Source organism: Gopherus flavomarginatus, chromosome 6, assembly GCF_025201925.1.
Source record: "Gopherus flavomarginatus isolate rGopFla2 chromosome 6, rGopFla2.mat.asm, whole genome shotgun sequence".
Taxonomy (NCBI): Eukaryota; Metazoa; Chordata; order Testudines; family Testudinidae; genus Gopherus; species Gopherus flavomarginatus.
In genome coordinates, this window is record NC_066622.1 from 63,000,489 (window position 1) to 63,018,581 (window position 18,093).

Consider the following 18,093-nt stretch of genomic DNA (forward strand, 5'->3'; position numbering starts at 1 on the left):
AGGAGCCAGCCTGGGGACCTCCTCTCTCCTGAGCAGTTGATAAGCTGCCAGCCCCCCTTGCCTGGGAAGCCTGTCCCTCGTCCGGCTGGGCCTCTACCAAGTTAACCTGATGTGGGGTTGGTCTGCTCAGTCTGTCCTTGAGCCTAGGGCACTGGGACCATATGTGGCCCCTCTGGCCACAGTAATAGCAGCTCATGTCCTGTTGGTCCCCTCGAATTGGTCGGTTGTCCCTGACGCTGGGCGTTCCCCTTGGGAGGGGTTTCTCCCTATTCCCCCTTTGGGAGATGAAACTCTCTCTGCATCGCGGTGGGCCTGTTCCTTTGGGACTCCTCCCTGACACCCCCCAACCAGCTCTTCACAAACTCATCAGCCAGCCACCCTGCATGTTGCGGGTTCTCTGGCTTTTGGTCCCTCCAACCACAGCCTCAGGTTGGATGGGCACCACTCATACAGTTGCTCCAGGACCAGCAGTTTAACCAGGTCCCCTTTTGTCTGGGCCCCATCTGCCCACTTGCTGGCATATCCCTCCATGTGGACGGCTAGCTGCAGATATAAGACATCAGGGGTTTTATATTGACTCCGGAACCTCTCTCGGTACATCTCAGGAGTCAGTCCAAACTCACGTAATAGGGCCTGTTTGAATAGTTCGTAGTCCCCTTTCTCCATCCCTTCCAGTTGGCGGTACAATGCCAAGGCTTTGGGGTCCAGTAAGGGGGTGAGAACCCAGAGCCTGTCCGCAGCATCAACCTGGTGCAGCTCGCAGGCCATCTCAAAGGCATCCAGGAAGTCATCCGTGTCCTCCCACTCCTTACGCTGGGCCAGGATGCACATATCAAAGCTCCGCGCAGTCCTGGGCGCCCCCTCACTCACTGCAGCCGGGGACCCACTACTCCACTGCCTCGCCAGTTCCAGCTCATGATGATGCTGTCTCTCTTTCTCTTCCTGGTCATGTTCCCTCTGTCTCTTTTTCTCCTCCCGGTCATGTTCCCTCTGTCGTTCTTTACGTTCCCTCTGTCTCGCTTCATGTTCCCTCTGTCTCTCACTATCCTCCAGCTCTCTCAGTTTTAGCTCTTTCTCCCATTCCAGCCGCTTCCACTCCACGGATGCCAAGCGTTGCCGGGATGATCCCCTGCTGGCCGGCGAACTTTGCCGGGAGGATCCCCTGCTGGCCGGGGTGTCATGGGTGCCCTCGGTATTCGCTGGGCTCCTCCCCGCCCTTCCCCTAGGCATAGGCAGAAGGTGTCTTGGGAAGCCCTCAGCAGCTGGCTGACCACTCCCAGCTGGGACAGACACTGGTGCCTGCACTGCATCTGCCAGGCTGCTTCCCTCAGAGACAGGGATCAGTTCATTCAAGCGATCTCCCTCCTCTAGCTGGGCAATCAGCTGGTCTTTGGTGAGACTCCCTCTGCACAGCACCCTCTGCTTGCACAGCTCCACCAGGTCGCACTTAAGCCACTTGGCATACATCTTCCTGCTGGCCACTCACAGGCCTAGGTGCTCACCTCTCCCCACGGTTTCCAGGGAGACCTCTAGTGTGCCAGCCCTTCTTGAAGTCACCACCTCTCTGCTAGGGTCGAGCTGCAGACTCCTCCACCCCTGGGACTGCTTGCTGCAATTCCGCGGGGAACCCTGTTACTTCAAAAGTCCTTCTCACTGGTCACACAGTCCCAGGAGTTAATCACTCCTGAAATCACCCCTTCATTTTACTGCTCCCCAGTTACTTACTGCAGAAAGCGCCATCCATGGGGTGCAGTAGTTCCCACCGCTAACACCAGTTGTCACGGAGTATGGGGGAGTCAGGCCGTGCACCCCTCTTCCTGGGACTCACAGTGACTCTCAGCCAGCCAGTAAAACAGAAGGTTTATTGGACAACAGGAATGCAGTCTACAGCAGAGCTTGGAGGCACAACCAGGACCCCTCAATCTGGTCCTTCTTGGGATTCAGGGGGCTTAGATCCCAACTTGGGATTCCCTGAATTCCACCACACAGCCCCAAAACTGAAACTGACTAACTTTCTCCAGCAGGCTCTCTTCCTTTGTCCAGCTTCCCGGGCAAACGTGTTGACTCCCCCTCCCCACTTGCCTGGCTCAGGTTACAGGCTCAGGTATGGTCCATCACCTAAAGTCACCCCCTGCTCTCCCATCCCCCACACAGACAGTTACTACTGCATCACACTCCCCATCCCCGGGTACTCCATCTACCCCCAGGATCCTCCCAGAACACCCCACCTCCTTTCCCCAGACCAAGGCTCCCTCCCCGCACCCCCATGGCTCTGGGGCTCCCCTTCTCTCCAGCCATCTGGGGAGAGCTGATCAGTGCCCATGGGGCTTCAGGCCCCCCGAGCCCACGAGCTCTCTCTCTGCCCTCGCCTATGGGCCTGCAACGCAGCGCCAGAGCTCAGCGGCACCACCCCATGCAGCATGGCCCAGGCCAGGGTCCTGCCAGCCTCACCCAGCACCTGTGTCTCCAGGCGTTCAGGCTGCAGATCCTGGTGACCGACAGGAGCGGGAGAAACTGCAGTGGGGCCGTGACAGTGAGGGTGCTGCCCGTCCACCACCCCCGCATCAACTTCACGTAAGGGCACAGGGTGTGGGGCGTGGAAGTGTGGGTCACGGGGTGCTGGAGGCAAGAGTGTGGGGTAATGTTCCCAAGGTGTAGGGCACAGGGGGCAGAGCTGTGGGATGTGGAGTGCACAGTGATGTGTGCAGGGGTATGGGGTGCAGTATTTGGGGCACAGGGGGCAGAGTTGTGGGGCAGGCAGAGTTGGGGCACGCGGGTGCTGGGGGGCAGCGGTATGGGGTGCAGGAGTGTGGGGCACAGGGTGATGTTTCCAGGACATAGGGCACAGAGTTGTGGGATGTGGGGATTTAGGGTGCGGTGGTGTCATGGACTCACTGAGGCGATACTCTGGAACTACTCCCTATGAAGCCAGTCAGGACTCTTGGGGAGTCTCCTCTCTCTGAGCATACTGTCCCCAGGGCAAGAAGCTTACATAGCTTCGACCTTTCTGTGTCTGACCTTGGACCATTCAGCGAGATCTTCCACGCTGTGCACTTAGCACAACGAGTCAGTGATTCACATAGGCTCATATACAAAACAACAAAAGAAAATCCCCACTATGTCACAGGGCGTGTGGATTACAGGGTGATGTGCACAGGTGATGTGTGCAGGTATTATGCTTATAAGAAGCAAACGGGATCTTTTTCAGGGGAAAAGGCAATACACCACATTTCCTGAAGATACAACAATTAGCATATGCTTTCAATCACACACACACTCTGTCCCATCAGTCGATGTTATAGTTACCAGTCCAGAGTCCGGATCAATCTAGTGGCCAGCTAGGTTGATCATGGGTAGGTAGGAGCCGGGTTCTGTTGGTCGCGACACGAAGCTCCGGGGAAGTCTTGGCAGGACAAACCCAAAGTTTCATGGCAAGGCACTCTGTTTTTATAGTATCGGAGAGGTAGCCGTGTTAGTCTGGATCTGTAAAAGCAGCAAAGAGTCCTTTGTCACCTTATAGACTAATAGACATATTGGAGCATGAACTTTCATGGGTGAATACATGCATCTGACGAAGTGGGTATTCACCCACAAAAGCTCATGCTCCAATATGTCTGTTAGTCTATAAGGTGCCACAGGACTCTTTTCTGTTTTTATAGTGATTTTCCTTCATTGGGACCAATAAGTTTTGCACGGTCATGCTGTATTCAATTGTTGTTTGACAAGTGCTTGTTTTCTTAAATTGTTTTTCTCATCCTTTATCTTATTCTTTCATGAAGGCTCTCAGGGAGTTATCCCATGGTGTTTTGGGCCACAGCTATCCTGTCCCCATTGATAGGTGCCTGTCTCATCTTTAGAGTCGTCAATCTGCCCTCCTCTCACATTTCAGTAGGGGCGTGCTGCAGCCTTCTGGCCCCCTTGTATCTGTCTCCAGTCCTCCCTAGAACATCTGGTTTGGTGTTGGCCTTCACACTTATCTCTTAACACACACATTCCTTATTCACACACAAAACAGAATTGATTTACACAAAACATTTTGAACAGGAACATCACATTGCAATGCAGAAGAAAAACAATCATGGCTATATTATTATCTTATTATTCTTTATCCTTCATTCTAAATTATACAAAATACAAACAATAAATCCTACTACTACACTGAGAGTAGGGGTGAGGGCATGGAGTGCAGTTATTTGGGGCTTAGGGGCAGGAGTTTGGGGTGGAGGGCTGTGGGGCACAGGGTGATGTTCCCAGAACTTAGGTTGCAGGTGGCAGATTGTGGAGCATGGGGATTTGGAGTGCGGGGGGTGTGGGGTGCAAGCTGATGTGCTCAGGGGCAGAGGTGTGTGTCAAAGGTATTTGAGACACAGGGAACAAGGATGTGTGGCACAGGGGTGTCACAGGCACAGGGAGATGTTCCCAGGGCATAGGGCGCAGGGGGAAGATTTGAGGCACAAGGGTGCAGGGGGCAGGGGTGTGGGCTGCAAGAGTGTAGAGTGATGTTCCCAGACGTAGGGCGCAGGCTAGGCCTGGAGGGGCAGGCATCAGGGGGCCGTACGCAGGCAGCGCAGTCCGGCTGGGCAGCAGACTCGTCAGCCATGCTGGCGGGGAGGCTCTTAGAGAGCATATGGCAGCCCTCCAGTCCTGCTGGTGGCCATGAGGGGGGTGAGGGTGCCTGGGGCAGATGTTGAGTGGGTGCCTGGTGGTGGCAAGGCCGGCGGTGGCTGGACTGACCTCTGCTGTGTGGTGGGCAGGGTGGAGTGGCGCAGCGTGGCCGTGCTGGAGAAGAGAGGTGCCATGCAGCTTATCACACAGGTCCAGGCCCAGGGGGACAACGTGCGCTATGAAATCATCGCCCCGGCCGCTCACGGGCTCTACACCATTGATGCAGGTGAGCCACGGTGCTGCCCCAGGCCGGGCATACAGCCCTGGGGCTCCCTCATAACATGGCAGGGCCATGGCACATCTCTGGGATCCCCCAATATCATGGCGGGGCCATCGCCATTGCCATGTGTCTGCCCCCTTATACCCTGGCAGGGCCGTGGCCAGGGGAGCTGTCTCTGCACTCCTCCATAACATGGCCAGGCTGTGGCTGGAGGGCATCTCTGAGATCCCCCAATACCATTGTGGCAAGGCCATGGCCAGGGACATATCTCTGCCCCACCCCATAACATGCCAGGGCCATGGCTGCAGACATGTCTCTGCCTCCCTCATAACATGGCGGGGCTGCGAAGCTGGCAAGTTTCCCTGAGGGCAGCCCTTCCCATCAATCCCTGTTCTTGCCTTGGTGTACTGAGGGCTGCAGAGGCCCCGCCCTGGTGCTGAGCATGTGGTGGCACCCTCCTGTCCTTGGCAGTGACTGGCGAGCTCCGCAACACCTACGAACTGGATCTGCAGCGCTCCCCAGAGCTGGCACACACCCAACTGCTGGTGAGGGCCTACAACATGCTGCACCCCAGTGACAGCGACACCATGGGCCTCAACATCACTGTGCTGTCCACCAACACACTGGCACCCCGCTGCTCCCCTGCAGTCTTCCTGTAAGGCTCCCTGCCCCCGCCCCCCATCATGGCTGGGAACCAGATTCTGCCCCAGGTTCTGCCCCGGCTCTGGGAGGGCAGTGAGGTCTAGTGGTTGTGGGAGGGGGGTGTGGAGCCAGGACTCCTGGGTTCTGCCCCAGCTCTAGGAGGGCAGTGAGGTCTAGTGGTTGGGGGAGGTGGAGCCAGGACTCCTGGATTCTATCCCCAGCTGTGACATACCCTACATTGCAATGCTGGCCAGGTCCCTGTAGCTCTCCTTGCAGAAGGGGCTGCTGCCTGGGGTGCGGTGAGATCCTAGTCACAGGTGGCCCTGGCTGAAGCATCATGCAGATGGGCCCTGAGTGCTGGCCGCAGTGTGGCAGGGCTGCTGGTGGCATACCTGGCACTAGGGCAGGAGAGAGGTCCCCTCCCTTTGCCCATGTCCTGTTGGCCCTTCCCCTTTCCCACTGGTAACCCCAGCCCTCTTTCTGCCAGGGCTCAGGTATCTGAGGACACTCCCATCGGTTGGACTCTCGTGACGCTGACATGCATGGACCCAGATGCCAGGAACAGCTCCCTGTGCTACCAGGTGGAGGGCGACCAGCACTCACGCTACAGCTTCCGCATGCAGGGCACCCGGCTGCAGGTGAACCCAGCGGGCAGGGCCAGGGCACACCTGGCCAGGGCCAGTGCCTTCTGCAGCCAGCAGGGCACCATGGGGCACTGCTGGGGCCTGGTCTGTGGGATCCAGACTGCTCCACCTAGCAACCCTCAGGGAGCCCAGCTGTGAACTGCCTGGGCTCTATCCCCAGCTCTGGGAGGGGAATGGGGGCTAGTGGTTAGAACTGGGGGAGTAGTGCTGGGAGCCAGGCCTCCTTGGCTCTATCTCTAGCTCTTGGAGGGGGATGGGCGATGGGAGGGGCTTGGAGTCAGGACTTCTGGGTTCTGTCCCCAGGACCCGAGCTCTGGAAGGGGAGTGGAGACTAGTGGTTAGAGTGTAGAGGGAGGGGGGCCTGGGAGCCAGGACTCGAGGTTCTCTCCCCAGTAGGGCTCATGTGGGGTTCAGGGGGAGGCATGGAGATGGCAGGGCCCAACGGGCAGCCCTGACTATGGGAGTTTCAGTGTCCAGCCCTTGCACCTCTGAACTGCCTGGGTTTGAATCCCACAGGTCAACGAGACCCTGGACTACGATTCAGCTGCCAGCGCCCGCTTCCAGTACGTGGCCACCATCTTGGTGACAGACAGTGGGCAGCCCCCGCTGAGCAGTGAGTGTCCCCGCTCCGCTGATCCCCGGCCTGGCCCAGGCCCCTCGGTCCAGTTGCACAGGCAGAGCAGGGGCAGTGGGAGCTGGGCAGCGCCAACTGAGGGCAGCACGAATCCTAGCGTAACCCTTAGCCAGAAGGTGCAGCCATAGGGGACACAACTTCCAGAATACAATGGGGTCACGAAGCCCCTCTTTTACCACCCATGGAGCTGTCAGTAAGAAACAACCTTTCCAGTCCCCAAGACCCTGGCCCGGGTGTGTGCGTGGAGGTTGTTACCCTCCATTCCCAGACAGCCATCTTATTCCCCCACCCCCGAACCCCAGACAGCTCAGCCTTGTGGGGCTGGTCCCCCCATCCCTAGATGGTCTGGCCACAGAGGCTGAACCCCCCTACATCCCCAGACAGCCCAGTCACCAGGAGCTGATCTCCCCCCATCTCCAGACAGCCTGGCCCCTGGGGGCTGGTCCCCCCACATCCCCAGATAGCCCAGTCCCCCAATTCTGCCCCCATATCCAGACAGCCCCGCCCTGGGAGTCTGATCTCCCCCATCCCCAGACAGCCCGGCCCTGGGAGGCTGGTCCCCCCCATCCCAGACAGCCCGGATTCACTGGGTAATGCTCTGGAACTACTCCCTATGAAACGAGTCAGGACTCTGGGGGAGCCTCCTCTCTGAGCATACTGTCTTCAGGGCAAGAAGCTTACACAGCTTCCATCTTCCTGGATCTGACCTCAGAGCATTCAGCATCCCCTTCCACACCGTATGCTTCCTGCAGTGAGTCTCCTGGGGAAGCCAGAGGGCCCTGCATCCCAACTCCACAGTCAGACATGACTCAGCCAGCATGTAGAACAGAAGGTTTTTTAGTTGATAGGAACACAGCGTAGAACAGAACTTGTTAGCATAGAAATCAGTGACTTTCAGCCAAGTCCATTTTGGGGAGTACTAGGTCTCCTCCTCCCTTTTGTCCTGCTTTCCGGGCAAAAGGTGTCACCTGGTGGCACCCCTTCCTGGGTCTCAAGTTACGAAGGGCACTGGTCATAACATATGTGCAGGCAGTTGAGCAGCCTCACCTGCCCCACAGGTCTCAGGCAAAGTCACGCAACCCTATTCCCGCCACCGAGGTATTGGTGCAGCACACAGGGAAACTGAGGCACACACAGTATTCATGCAAAACAGTAAAACTCACATATTCTCAACAGTAAGACTCTCAACATAACAAGGGAAAATCCCTACTTCATCACACCCTCCATCCCCAGACAACCCGGCCCCATGTAGTTGACACCCCCCCGGCTTCTGTGATGCAGCCCGTGTGCCCGTGCTGGTGACGGTGACTCCGAAGAACGAGCATTCACCTGCTTGCCCAGCCAGCACCATGTTCAGCGTGCCAGAGGATGCAGCCTTCGGTGACACAGTGGGCCGGGTGAATGGCACAGACCTAGACTACCCCTTCAACAACATTGAGTACAGCATTGCTGGGGGTGCCGGCACCAGCCCGCCCGCCTTCTACATCGGCCCACGCACCGGTAAGCTGCCATGTGTCACAGAGTCCTCAGGCGATGCTCTGGAACTGCTCCCTACAAAGCCAGTCAGGACTCTGGTGAAGTCTCCTCTCTGTGAGCAGACTGTCTTCAGGGCAAGAAGCTTACATGGCTTTCACCTTCCTGGATCTGATCTTTGGAGCATTCAGCATCCTCTGCCCCTCCCTGTGCTTCCCACAGCGAGTCCGCCCAGGCGGGGTCCTGGGGAAGCCAGAGGGTCCTGCACCCCAACTTCACAGTCAGACGTGACTTTTAGCCAGCCAGTAAAACAGAGGTTTATTAGATGACAGGAGCACGGTCTAAAACAGAGCTTGTAGGTACAGAGAACAGGACCCCTCAGCCGGGTCCATTTTGGGGGGCAGTGAGCCAGACAACCAAGTCTTCCCCTCACTCCACGTCCCCAGCCAGCGCCAAACTGACTCACCCTCCAGCCCCTCCTCCTCTGGGCTTTGTCCCTTTCCCTGGCCAGGAGGTCACCTGATTCCTTTGTTCTCCAACACCTTTAGTTATCACTTTGCAGGGGGGAAGGGCCCAGGCCATTAGTTGCCAGGAGACAGAGTGTCAGCCATTTATGGACACTGGCGCTTTGCAACAATCACACCCCCTTATCCCACCACGTATAGACTTAAGAAAAGCATGGGGGAAACTGAGGCACTGCTACAGTATTCAGAGGAAACGTTAAGGACAGTCTCACTTTGTCACACCATGCCAGTCTGCGTGGGCCTATGCTAGCCTCTCCACCTGTCCCTGAGCCTGTTCCCCTGCTCCCCGCCTCGTTACCCCTGCACCCGCCCCGTTACTTCATCCGTCCTGACCCCATTACCCTCACCCTGCTCTGTCCCGTTACTCCTCCCCCACCCTGCCCCTTACCCCTCTCACCCCTCATTATTCCATCTCCATCCTGACCCCATTACCCCACCCCCATCCTGCCCTGCTGCTGTTACCCCTCCACCCACCCCATTACTCCGTCCCTTTCCTGACCCCATTATCCCTCCCTCATCCTGCCCTGCCCGTTTCCCCTTCCCCTCCCTGCCCTGCGTCCATTACCCCATCCCCACCCTGACCCCATTATCCCCCTCACCTTGCCCTGCCCCTGTTAGCCCTCCACCCACCCTCGTTACTCCAACCCCGCCCTGACTCCATTATCCCACCCTGCTCTGCCCCCATTACCCCTCCTCCACCCTGTCCCCTTACCCCCTCACCATCCCCATTACTCCATCCCCTCCCTGACCCCATTACCCCACATTCACTCTTATCCCTTCACTCCTCCCCTACCCTGCCCTCCAGGCAGCCCCCTCCTCACCTGACCCTAACCTTGACCCTGAGTCCCTCTCTTGAGGAGCCCAGGCTGTGAGTGTCTCCCCAGAATGTTTCTGCGTGGCTGCTCCTGTGTCATGCAGGTGAAATTCACGTGCTCGGGCCCCTGGACTACGAGAGCAAGCAGGTCTATATCCTGACTGTGCAGCTGCGGGATGTGGCCAATGATGCGGACCCACGGCACCAGCGCAGTGTGCTGTGTGACATCACCATCCAAGTGCAGGTGATGCTCCGCTGTGCACCTCCTGGCCGGACCCAGGGCCAGGCCCACAACTCATGTGCGCCAGGGGGCTGGTTAAGGTTACTCAGGCCACCTTAACTTTGGCGTTCCCTAATTCTGGAGCACTTGGCTCTGCCAACTCAGCGTGTCCTCGGCCTGGCGGTTCGGTCTGTGCCGTTCCAAGGGTTCTACAGGAGAAAACAGATCAAATCCCATGAAGGTATCTGCTAGGAGCCTCGGATGCTTGGGTTCAGCCCCTGGCCACAGGAGGGCAGTGTGCTCTTTATTAGCACAGGGGTGCTTTGCCTTTCCACAGTGCTCAGGCATGGAGGGGGGGTGGCTCAGCGGAAGCCTCCCTAGTTATCCTTCGAATCAGCCCGCTCTTCCCGTGAGCCAAGACAGCAGCCAGGCACCTAGAGCCCTGGTGTCCCCAGCCAACCCTGCCAAAGGCCCAGCTGGGAGCCCTGTGCCAGCCTGTTCCTGGTGCACAGGGGGTCCCCCGGACTCGCCTGCCTCCTGAAGTGGAGGGATGAGGCTCTGCCACATGGCTGAAGTGAGAACTCTGGAGGGTGGAGGGCCCAGACCAGGCAGCCTCAAGGTCCCTCCAAGTGGTGATGAGGCTGCAGGAGGCTGTGCTGGTGCTGTGCAGGGACGGGCTCTTCATGGCCTCGGGACCCAGCCCACTCAGTGCACTGGCAGCCAGCACCCCAGCTGTGACCAGAGACAGAGAGCAGCATGGAGTCCCTCTGCCCCCTGTGGTGGGCTTGAGAAGCTGGGGGGAGGAGGGGAAACCAACAGCCCACGGGCGTGGCCGGGGCGGCTCCAGGCCCCAGCATGCCAAGCGCGTGCTTGCGGCGGCATGCTGCGGGGGGCGCTCTGCTGGTCGCCGGTAGGGCGGCAGACGGCTCCGGTGGACCTCCCGCAGGCATCCCTGCGGAGGGTCTGCTGGTCCCGCGGCTCCGATGGACCTCCTGCAGGCATGCCTGGGGAGGTCCACCGGAGCCACCTGCCACCCTCCCAGTGACCAGCAGAGCGCCCCCTGCAGCACGCCGCCCTGCTTGGGGCAGCAAAATGTCTAGAGCCGCCCCTGGGCATGGCGCCATCCACAGATCTTTGGTAGAACCAATAGAAACATGGGTTACAGGCTGCTGCTGGCATGGCCCTGCCCATACCCACTGGCAATGGGGCTGCCCCTGGGATGCTGCAGGGTTGGCCCTGCCTGTGCCCACCAGCAATGGGACTCTCACCCCACCTCCCTTCTCTAGCACAGATCTGCCTGGCAGGAGTGAGAGGTGAATGCATGCTAGTTGGGAGCACAGTATAAGGTTGTGACACACATGGTACTGCTCTGGCCCTATCAGCAGAGGGCAGTGCGCTGGCTTAGCGTGCTGTCACTGTGTACCTGGAATGTCATGCTGCCCTGGTGCCCAGGGTCTGTTCTGCAGCCTACTTCACTGGAATGAGAGCTGGGAATTTTCCTGGGTCAGGAATGGCCCGTTGCCCTGGCCTGGGGCTGACCTGCCCAGCTAGGGGAATCCTGATCCCACCTTGGGCCCCAAGTGCCACTGCGATGCCACCTGCGCCACAGCCCTGGGGTAGCTGTTCTCAGCACAGGCCTCTGTGTGCCCCCAGGACACCAATGACCAGCCCCCACGCTGCACGCCCCCCTTCCAGGAGGTCTTCATCTACTCCACCCGGGACCCCAGCCTGCCCCTTGTGCAGTTGCAGTGCTCTGACGAGGATAAGAGCACCATGCTGCCCCTGACCTACACCCTTGTGGGAGGTGAGTGGGTCACGTTTCCATGCCCCTGGCCTAGCACAGGGCAGGGGTCATCTCTGTGCCCCTGGCCTAACCCTGGAGGAGGAGCAGGGCATCTCCATGCCCATGGCCTCGCCCTGGGAGGGGGAGATGGGTGTCTCTGTGCCCTTGCCCTATCTGTTGGGGGGGGAGGGGCTCTGTGTCCCTGGCCTAGCCTTGGATGTGTGTGGGGGTAAGCTGGGTGTTTCCATGCCCCTATCTTACCTGTTGGGGGTGGGAGGGAGGGAAGAGGCTGGGTTTGGGCCTCATAGGGGCTCACGTCTCAGTCTACGCTCTGTGGGGACCTGGCAGGGCCTCAGAGGTAGTGTCTGCAGTGAGCATAAGGGGGATTTGTGGTGGGGCAGTGAGGGGGTGCTCTCTGCACTTGGGGTGTGGGACAGCATCCTCTCCGCACTACTCCCCTGATGGGCAGTGGACCCCAGGCTCATCAGGCCCTTTCCTTGCCAGGCAACACCAATGGGCGCTTCCGGCTGGCGGGCAGCACCCTGCTGCACTCCGCTTTTTCCTACTCACCCGACAGCATTCGTGAGCCCCACACCTTCGAGCTGCTGGTGGAGGTGACGGACAGCCTCAGTACGCCATGCCACAGCACCACAGCCACACTGGTCGTGCACGTGACGCCCTGGGCCACTACCATGCCCAGCACCACCACTACACGCACGGTTAGCCAGGGAGCTCCAGGGTGCCCCCAACTCAGCCCCTGACCATCAGCCTGCTCTGTTCTCCTGGGGTAGCCATATGGCCCAGGGTAACTCCCCCACCCCCCTAGCCTGTTCTGGCCCCCCAACCTGACTGCTCTCATGTCTCCTCTGGAGGGTTGCTTCTACCCGCATTTGTTGTGGGCACAGCTCCTGGCCTTGGCAAGGGGGTAGAGATAAGCCTGCAGCTGAGGTGCCCGCTGGAGGGCTGGGTGGAGCCTGCGCTGGGATGTGGGGAGCAGTCTCCTTACCTAGGGCTCCAGTCTGTGTCCTGGAATCACCCCAGAGCCCACGCTGTGCCAGACTTTCCCGGCGCCTCCCCTTTTCTGGCAGGGTGTTGAGCACAGGGAGCCCCCTGTGACATGGTGCCCCAAGCCATGCTGAGGCCCAGTGCCCTGTGTTGCAAGTGCATGGAGCTGCTTTGTCTCATGAGAGCACTGCCCACAGCCTGCAGAGCTCCTTGCCCCAGCATGCCCACACCCCAGCTTGATAGGCCTCCCAGCACTTTGCTCTCTGCTAGCAGACCCTGCGGAAGGAGCCGCTAGTTGTCACCCGTGCTGAGCGGTTCTGGGCACCCTCGCCCTGGTTCGTGGTGGTGCTGACCGTCTCCATGGTGTTGCTGCTGGTGGCGCTGGCATGGCTGGCCTGGAAACTCCTGTACAGGTGAGTGTTAACACGCAGAGTGGCATAGGCAGGGCTGCCAGGCAGGACACACCCTGCCACGGCCAGTGGCCACCTGGCCAGGAGGGGCCTTCAGGGCTCCATGTCGCAGGGCAGCCATCTCTGCCAGGGACAGCAATCCACCCACCCCCTGCTCCCGGCCCCTAGGACAACAGGGGCCCCGACCCCTGCCCTCCCCCACTCCCCACTCACAGGGCTGGTGCTACCATTTAGGCGACCTAGGCAATGGCCTAGGGCACCAGAATTTTTTAGGGGCGCTATTTTGCCGGGGGGGCGGCACGCGGGTCCGGTGGACCTACCGCAGTCATGCCTGCGGCAGGTCCACTGGAGCCTTTAGACCAGCGGACCGCCCGCCGGCATCACTGCGGCAGCTCCACTGGAGCCTTTCCAGCAGCGGACCGTCCGCTGGCATGACTGCAGTAGGTCCACCGGTGCTGCGGGGGGGCAGCGAAATGACGGTCCGCCTAGGGCGTCAGAAACTCTGGCGCCGCTCCTGCCAGCTCACCACTCCTCTGTGCTCCTCATTGCAGGCCTGCTCCGGACAAGTCAGCGCAGCCACTCCTACAGGACAGGTGAGAGCCTCTCCACAGCCTCCCCACTGGCCCAGCCTGAGGAAATGCAGGAGACCCAACCCTAGAGCTGGCGGTTGGGGACCCCATTGGAGCCAGTCCTGGGCCAGGGCCATTCCTGTTGCCAGATTTGCCCGTTACTTTGGGGTATGCTAGTTTATTAGGTTTCAGAGTAGCAGCCATGTTAGTCTGTATCCACAAAAAGAATGAGGAGTACTTGTGGCACCTTAAAAACTAACAAATGTATTTGAGCATAAGCTTTCGTTGTCTACAGCCCACTTCATCAGATGCACAGAATGAAACATATAGTAAGAAGATATATATACATACAGAGAACATGAAAAGGTGGGAGTTGCCCTATCAACTCTAAGAGGCTAATTAATTAAGATGAGCTATTATCAACAGGAGAGAAAAAACTTTTGTAGTGATAATCAAGATGGTCCATTTCAGACAGTTGACAAGAAGGTGTGAGGATACTTAACATGGGGAAATAGATTCAGTTTGTATAATGACCCAGCCACTATTCAAGCCGAAATTAATGGTATCTAGTTTACATATTAATTCAAGTTCAGCAGTTTCTGACTGGAGTCTGTTTTTGAAGCTTTTCTGTTGCAAAATTGCCACCTTTAACTCTGTTACTGAGTGACCAGAGAGGCTGAAGTGTTCTCCTGCTGGTTTTTGAATGTTATGAATCCTGATGTCAGATTTGTGTCCATTTATTCATTTACTTAGAGACTGTCTGGTTTGGCCAATGTACATGGCAGAAGGGCATTGCTGGTACATGATGGCATATATCACGTTGGCAGATGTGCAGGTGAACGAGCCCCTGATGGCATAGCTGATGTGATTAGGTCCTATGATAGTGTCCCTTGAATAGATATGTGGACAGAGTTGGCAACGGGGTTTGTTGCAGGGTTTGGTTCCTGGGTTAGTGTTTTTGTTCTGTGGTATGTGGTTGCTGGTGAGTATTTGCTTCAGGTTGGGGGGCTGCCTGTAAGGGTTACTCTTCGGGGGGGGGGCGTGTTCTGTAATTCTATCAATGTACTGCTTGTGTCACTTGTGTTTTCATATGGAGCTCTACTTCTCCCTGCTGCAAATCCCCTCCCAATGGAGCTATCCTGCAGGACCTAGGTTCCCCAGGGCTGGGCTCCTCCAGCCCCAGAATCAGATGAACACACACACATTAACAGAGCAAGTCTGAATGGACCAAGTCAATCAGCACTCTCAAGCTGACTCTGTATATGATCCTGGACTCAGTGGGCTGGGCCAAGCAGCACTTCCAAGCTCCCAATCTTATATGCCACAGGTACAGCACTGGAATAGAGTAAGCCTGAGCAGGCTGGGTCAAACAGCACTTCCAGGCTGCCACCCTCGTATGTCTCAGGTTCATCATGTCACTATCCCCACTTTAACATTACAATTGTTCTGGCAGTAACCCACTTGATGAGCAAACCCCACAGTATTTTTGGGTGCTACAGGAACCTTTAGCTTAGGTAAGAGGAACGTTGCTGCAGAATAGATGAGGGAGCCAAAAACACAAAAGAGTAAAGTTCAGAGAGAGGGAGGGAAGCAACCAGCTTAACCATAAAAGTTATTGAATAATAGTGATAACCACACAAGGAGAGTTTAAACAAACATAACAGTTACATTATTAAAGATTATAAAAGTCAGATATAGAAAACTATACTTGATCAAACAAGTCAGGGTTAAAAAGTTATACGTGAAAAGAAAACAGAGAGAGAGAGAGAGAGCTGGGGTCTCACCACTCCATGAAGCTTGAACTGGTCAGGGTTCCCAGGTGACGGTAGCTCAGGGTTCTGAGTACTGGAGACAGGCAGAGTCCCCAGCACAATCAGGCAGGAGAAGATGAAGTTCCAGTGGAACTGATGCAGAGTTTGGATCCAGGCATCAGAACACTTACTTGAGTGTGAGTAGGGGTTTTTGTAGGAAAACAACAATGGAGAACACTAGATTTGTTTATGGGTAAACTGATAACTCAAGGGTTTTCTTTAGGCTAGACAATAGAAACTGATCATTCCTGGCTATGGGTGATGTTTCTTCAAAGGAGCTTACAATACAATTAGGCAGCTTCAGTATTTTGGATATGAATCAAGGATTCATTACTAGAATTGGTCTGATAACTGTGAGCTGGGTGTGTGCAGGTGTAGGTTCGTTAACATCTGGAGCAGAGATCCCCCATGATGCAGTGCTTCCCTGCTTTTCTGGTCCCAGAGTTCCGTGCGGTAATCTCTGTTCTCCATTCTGTATGCTAATAGAGGTCTCCCTGTCCCATCTTTGATGCAAATGAGGCTAGGGGAGTTGCATTAATCCTGTCACCTTTGTCAGGGGGGGTTTAGGTGTGTCTCCCACTGCCTTTTCATTACTTTCTGTAAATCTTTCCTCTGAATGGTTTTGGTTCAAGCAGAGCCTGAGAGGGCAGGGGTGGTGTCCTTCACGAGTCAGACAGGCTGGATATTGCATCCTGGTTCCCCAAGAACACAGAACTAACTGGTATCATTTCCTACAGAGTGGGGTATGCTCCTCCCAGATGGGTATGCTCCATCTCCGGGGCTGGGCTGCATGGGGGCTAGACATGATAAACTGGGACTCGGCTGGCAGACAACGGATCCATCTGGGAGGGCCTCTGCCTTTGCCATGGGTTGGTACCGGCACTGAGACCTTTGCCATGGTAGCGGTGCTGCGCTGCTAGAGACCTGAGAGCTATCTCTGGTCAGGTGTGGGCACTGGGTGCTAGGCTGCCCTGCTAGACCAGGGCCTGGGACAGTCCCACAGGAAATGGCATCTGCCTTCCATAGGGCCCTGCAGCTCCCGGGAGGCACCCTACCGCACCATGTTGTTTCTCTATGCCCCTCTCAGAGTGACCAGCCCTGTACACCACAGCCTGCCCTGGTGCCTGTTGCCTGGCATGGGACCCAAGCCTCACACGAGGGAGCTCCTTGTGCTCCATAGCCTGAAGGCACTGATGGCAGGGGCTACCCCTCTGCCAGGCTGGGAGCTCCAGCGCCCAGATCCAGTGCCTTGGCATCCAGAAGAGTGTGCCCAGGCTTTGGGAGGGGCATGCGCCAGCGCAGGTGGTAGAGGCCTGGCTCTTTGGGGTCCTGCCCCACATGGGGCCCATGTCCTGACTGTCCTCTCACTCCCCTCAGGGCCTCGTTAGACTCCCATGTGGCACAGAACAACGCAGTCCCGGGAGAGCTGGACAAGGAGACCAGCCACGCCAGTGTCCTCAGCCTGGTACTGATGCCTTGTCCAAGCATGTGCCAGGCAGGAGCCCTGCCAAGGCTTCCCTCAGAGCACTGCCCCCAGCCTGTGCACCTGCCAGGCCCCCACTTCAACCTCGCCCTCCGAGGCTGGCAGAGCCTGCGGTTGGCATGGCCCACGACAGCTCCCCCAAGACATTGGGCACCTTCCCCAGATGGAAGGACCAGTCTCCGTGCCTGCTCTGTCCCCAGCACCCACTGCTGGCCCTGCCCCCCCAGCACCGCCTGCTGGCTGTGCCCTCGAGTGTGCCTGCCCCGCCCTCACCCAGCACCTCCTGCTGGCTGTGCCCCCAAGTGCGCCTGCTCTGCCCCCCCAGCACCCTTGCTGGCTGTGCCCCCCAGTGCACCTGATCCATCCCCCCAGCACCCTCTGTGGCTGTGCCCCTGAGTGCACCTGCCCCGCCCCCCCAGCACCTCCCTCTGGCTGTGCCCACGAGTGAAGCTGCCCCGCCCCCTCAGCAGCCCCTACTGGCTGTGCCCTCCAGAGTGCCTGCCTCATGCCCCCCTCAGTGCCTCGTCTCGCTCTCACAGCACCCCCTGCTGTGGGAGGTAAGTGTTGCCCTATTCGTACAGCTCTGGCTCTCAGGTGGAGTTTGGGGCTCTGCACTGAATAGCCGCTCTCTGCTCTTGTCTCCACAGCAGGAGCAGTTTGATGGCCGCGCCCAGGACCCCAGTGAGTGCCAGGCCCCGGCCCTCTCCAACCTCCTCCAAGCAAGTGCCGGTGCCCTGCCCTCTCTCCACCTCCTCCCAGCCGGAGGCAGCTCCCTGCCCTCCCCCACCTCTTCCCAGCCAGTGCTGATCCCCTGCCCTCCCCCCTGCATTTGACCCCCTCCTCCCAGCCAGTGCCACCCCCTGCCCTCCCCCACTTCCTGCCAGTCAGTGCCAGCCCCCTTCCCTCCCTGCCAGTGCCAGGCCCCATCCCTCCCTCACCTCCTACCTACCAGTGCTGGCCTCTGCCCTCCACCACCTCCTTCCTTCCAGTGCTAGCTCCCTGCCCTCCCCCACTAAGCAAGAGAGCATGGCTGGAACCAGGGCTTTGCAGGTGAGGCGCCACCAGGGCCAGCTTTAGCAAGTGTGGGGCCTGATTTGTGGGGCTTGTATTCACCGGGCTGTGCTCCGAGTCTTCGGCGGCACTTTGGATTGCCGCGCTCCGGCCAGGGAAGCTGGGCCACGGGGTTTGCTGCGCTC

The 18,093-nt window shown here is 57.9% G+C and overlaps 1 protein-coding gene across 3 annotated transcripts in view; it reads left to right on the plus strand.

Annotated features, from left to right (window-relative positions):
• Positions 1–18,093, plus strand: part of CDHR4 (cadherin related family member 4) — a 32,261-nt gene that overhangs the window by 11,138 nt on the left and 3,030 nt on the right. The window contains exons 7-19 of one of the 3 annotated variants that reach the window (XM_050960110.1): positions 2,471–2,574; positions 4,755–4,891; positions 5,357–5,540; positions 6,015–6,165; positions 6,688–6,784; positions 8,087–8,305; positions 9,721–9,860; positions 11,490–11,640; positions 12,124–12,338; positions 12,898–13,037; positions 13,586–13,627; positions 16,792–16,879; positions 17,545–17,578. In XM_050960110.1, the coding sequence (XP_050816067.1) occupies positions 2,471–2,574; positions 4,755–4,891; positions 5,357–5,540; positions 6,015–6,165; positions 6,688–6,784; positions 8,087–8,305; positions 9,721–9,860; positions 11,490–11,640; positions 12,124–12,338; positions 12,898–13,037; positions 13,586–13,627; positions 16,792–16,879; positions 17,545–17,578 (1,702 nt within the window). The remainder of the gene's footprint in view (positions 1–2,470; positions 2,575–4,754; positions 4,892–5,356; positions 5,541–6,014; positions 6,166–6,687; positions 6,785–8,086; positions 8,306–9,720; positions 9,861–11,489; positions 11,641–12,123; positions 12,339–12,897; positions 13,038–13,585; positions 13,628–16,791; positions 16,880–17,544; positions 17,579–18,093) is intronic. The other 2 variants (XM_050960111.1, XM_050960109.1) reach the window with 2 other exon arrangements.